The sequence below is a fragment of the Ananas comosus genome, linkage group 17 (assembly GCF_001540865.1).
Source record: "Ananas comosus cultivar F153 linkage group 17, ASM154086v1, whole genome shotgun sequence".
NCBI lineage: Eukaryota > Viridiplantae > Streptophyta > Magnoliopsida > Poales > Bromeliaceae > Ananas > Ananas comosus.
In genome coordinates, this window is record NC_033637.1 from 6,773,173 (window position 1) to 6,776,404 (window position 3,232).

The 3,232-nt window shown below is 38.5% G+C and overlaps 1 protein-coding gene across 1 annotated transcript in view; it reads left to right on the top strand.

The window, feature by feature from the left end:
* The window catches only part of LOC109723402 (very-long-chain 3-oxoacyl-CoA reductase-like protein At1g24470), a 42,293-nt gene continuing 39,360 nt past the window's right edge, over positions 300–3,232 (top strand). Inside the window, exons 1-2 of the mRNA XM_020251748.1 lie at positions 300–381; positions 802–1,018. Coding sequence (XP_020107337.1) covers positions 300–381; positions 802–1,018 — 299 coding nt within the window. The remainder of the gene's footprint in view (positions 382–801; positions 1,019–3,232) is intronic.

Here is a 3,232-nt window from a genome sequence, read left to right on the forward strand (position 1 = left end):
TGTCCGTTCGGCGTCTGTTCGACGCGCCCGGGCCGAGCCAAATTGGTAGCGGTCGCGGGGCGTGACACTCTTAGAGATAAAAATTTACATTCTTTGAAACAAAAGTTGCACTCTTTCGACAAAAGTTACACTATGGTGGGGCCCAAGGAGAGCAAGGTTGCGGCAACGACAGTGGTGGTAGAGCAGAAGAAGTAGTTGATGAAGACAAGCGGGACGGAGAGGAAGGGGAAGGAGGGGTTGAGGGAGGAGATTCGAATTTGGGCACCTTGCGGCCGTCGTGCTTGATGAACTTGTTGAACATGGCACTCGCGTTGGTGGTGGTGGTGACGGTGGCGGAGCTCCACCACCCAGTGGCAATAGGGCGTGCCTCACACGGAGGAGGTAGGTCATCTCCAGGTTTTGGCGCTTCGACGCAGCATGCCGAGTGAAGAGGCTCACGCTTGCGAGAGTGGTTACCATGGAAGGTATAGTGCAATTTTCTTTAAAACAGTGTAACTTTTGTCGAAAGAGTGCAACTTTCATTTCAAAGAATACATTTTTTATCTCAAAGAGTGCAATCTTAAACAGTACAATTATCTTGTAAAACAGTGCAATATTATTTTAACAATACAACCATCATCTTTTTCTCCCTTCTTCTCTGATTCTTGGCCTTTCCTTTAACAGTGATGATATATAATAGTTTTTCAAAGAGAAATTTTTTTCTTTACTTTTTTTTAAAAACTTTTTATTCGTTTTTTCCCTATCCTTTGTACTATTTTTCGCTTCTTGGAGATGGATGCGTCATTGTCCTTATCCTCATAGGCCGCGAGCACCTTCTCTGCCAGGACCTCATCGCTTCCGTCTGGTCCGTCCTCACCCGCGCCCAGTCAGAGTTCTCCTCCTCCGACACTGCATTAATGCTGGTGTTAGTGGTGGTAGAAGCAACTCCGAGTTCTTCTCCTCCGGCTCCGGCACCAGTAGAGGTGGAGGAAGAGAGGAGGCTGCGCTGTTCTCGTTACCGTCGTCGAGGGCCGTGGAGGTGGTGGAGGGTTGGAAAGAGAAAAAAAAAGAATAACAAGAAAAAAAAGGAGAGAGGAAAGAGAATAATGATTTTTTTGGTTAGTTTGTTGAAAATCTAGTTCAAATCTGCAAAACCCAAAATAGTGGCCCACTTTTGTAAAATCACAAAACTAGTGAATTTTTATGCAAATTGCCCAAAGAAATTTTGCCAAACAATTTTATAAAATCAATTTAAAGAAAATTATTTTCGTGCTAAACTCAGCCAAACACTTATAACTTTTAACAAAAATTAAAATTTTCAATTCAAAATTTAATTATATAAAAATTACTTTTTAAAATCTAGACCAAACAGCTCTATAGTAATGCAAAACGATGATATGATAGAGCCAGAAAAATATAACACTTAGGGTGCGTTTGGTTCGGGTTATCCTAGCAGGACTACAGGCAATCCTGTCGGCATTACTGTGTTTGTGGTTCATCCGATTTGTAATCTTGTCAGTAATATAGCATTACAAATGGTACAGAATTACACCAAAAATATTACTGAGAGAGGGGCTGTGTATCTTGGATTACTGAAAGCCCGTAATATTGCATATTATGTAAAATGACAATTTTACCTCTTTAACGTCCGAAACTCTTTCAATACGTCACTTTAAAATTTTAATTTAAATTTTCAATTGTCAACTTTTAAATTTTAAATTTTGAATTTTAATTTTAATTTTAATTTTCAAATTTTAATTTTTAAATTTTAAATTTTAAATTTTTTAACTTAAAATTTAAATTTTAAATTTTAAATTTGTATTTTAAATTCTGAATTTTAAATTTATATTTATATTTATATTTATATTTTAGATTTTAAAATTATAAATTTCATATTTATATTTTAAATTAAAATATTAAATTTTATATTTTTAAAATTTAAAATTTAAAATTNAAAGTTCGTATACAACTAAGAAATAATAAAAAGAAGATCATCGCAATCACCAAACGATAATCTCCTGCATGATCGATCCAACAAACGAAAATTACAATTTTCATAATCTTAATACAAACTCTATGACTTAGACACGGAGTCTTGAAGTCTTGAATTATTCCTGCAAAAACATTCTCAAAACATAATCAAGATTCAAGTATCAAGATCAAACAAAGTATCAAGTCATAGTTCATAATCAAACACCTAAAGCACTAACTAAACAAAGCTCATCTAAAGTCCGTCTAAACAAAATACTGCATCAAAGCTAAATACATCATTATCATCAAGATCAAGAACTAAAATAACTAAGCAAAGCTAAGCTAAATGCATCATCATCATCAAGAACCACCAGAACCACCATCTCCATCTCCCCCTTTTTGTCAGAAAGCGCCAAAATGACAAAATAAGGAACCCGGTAACTCCTAGTCAGAAGCATCCCCGGGAGGTAAATCTGCCCGGCAACATCCTAACTTGTCAAAAATCATATTCAATAAGCGCTTCATCTTGCTCACATCCTTACGAATCGCAGCTTGTTCCGCAGACAACTTCTGAAGCTCCTCAGATAGACGTTGCTGCTCACGATACACCGAGGAAACGGAGATATCTTCCTCAGAAATGTCCATAGAAGGACGTGAAGAAGTAGCAGTAGCAGGAGGTGGAGCTGCAGGAGGAGAAGAAGCACGCTGAGACGGTGTACGAAGCTGCACCGAGGACTTCACAAATGTCCGTTCATTAATCCGACCCAAACTGTGCTCGTATGATGTACAACGAACATCCACTTCACGAAGTCGCAGAATCCTCATGATTATCAAAGGAAATGGTAACCTCTCATTTTGCCCAGAAGTCTTGATGTCTTTTGCCATTCTCCGCCAGATCAGAAACGGAATATTCATGTTAATATTTTTGGCACTTACAATATCCGGCCTACCCAAGAGATATATGTACAGAATGCGATCCCATCTCAAAATTTTCGTATTCGCGAGAGGCATGATGTTGTAACAAACCACGAAGTTCAGAAACCTGTACTCCATTTTGAAATCTTTGGACATAACTATAATGCCGTTTGATTCAGTACCCGGCATGCAAATAGTGTTCACGACACGGTTCCAATCGCGAAGTGAGTCGAACCCGGCCTGCAGATACTCCACTCCGTCAGTCCTTGCTTCCATCTCTAGCACCGAAGCTATTGTCTCAGGAGTGATGGATAACTCAACACCACGTACGGAAGTCTTAAATACGTACGGACCGCCGTCGGAGTCA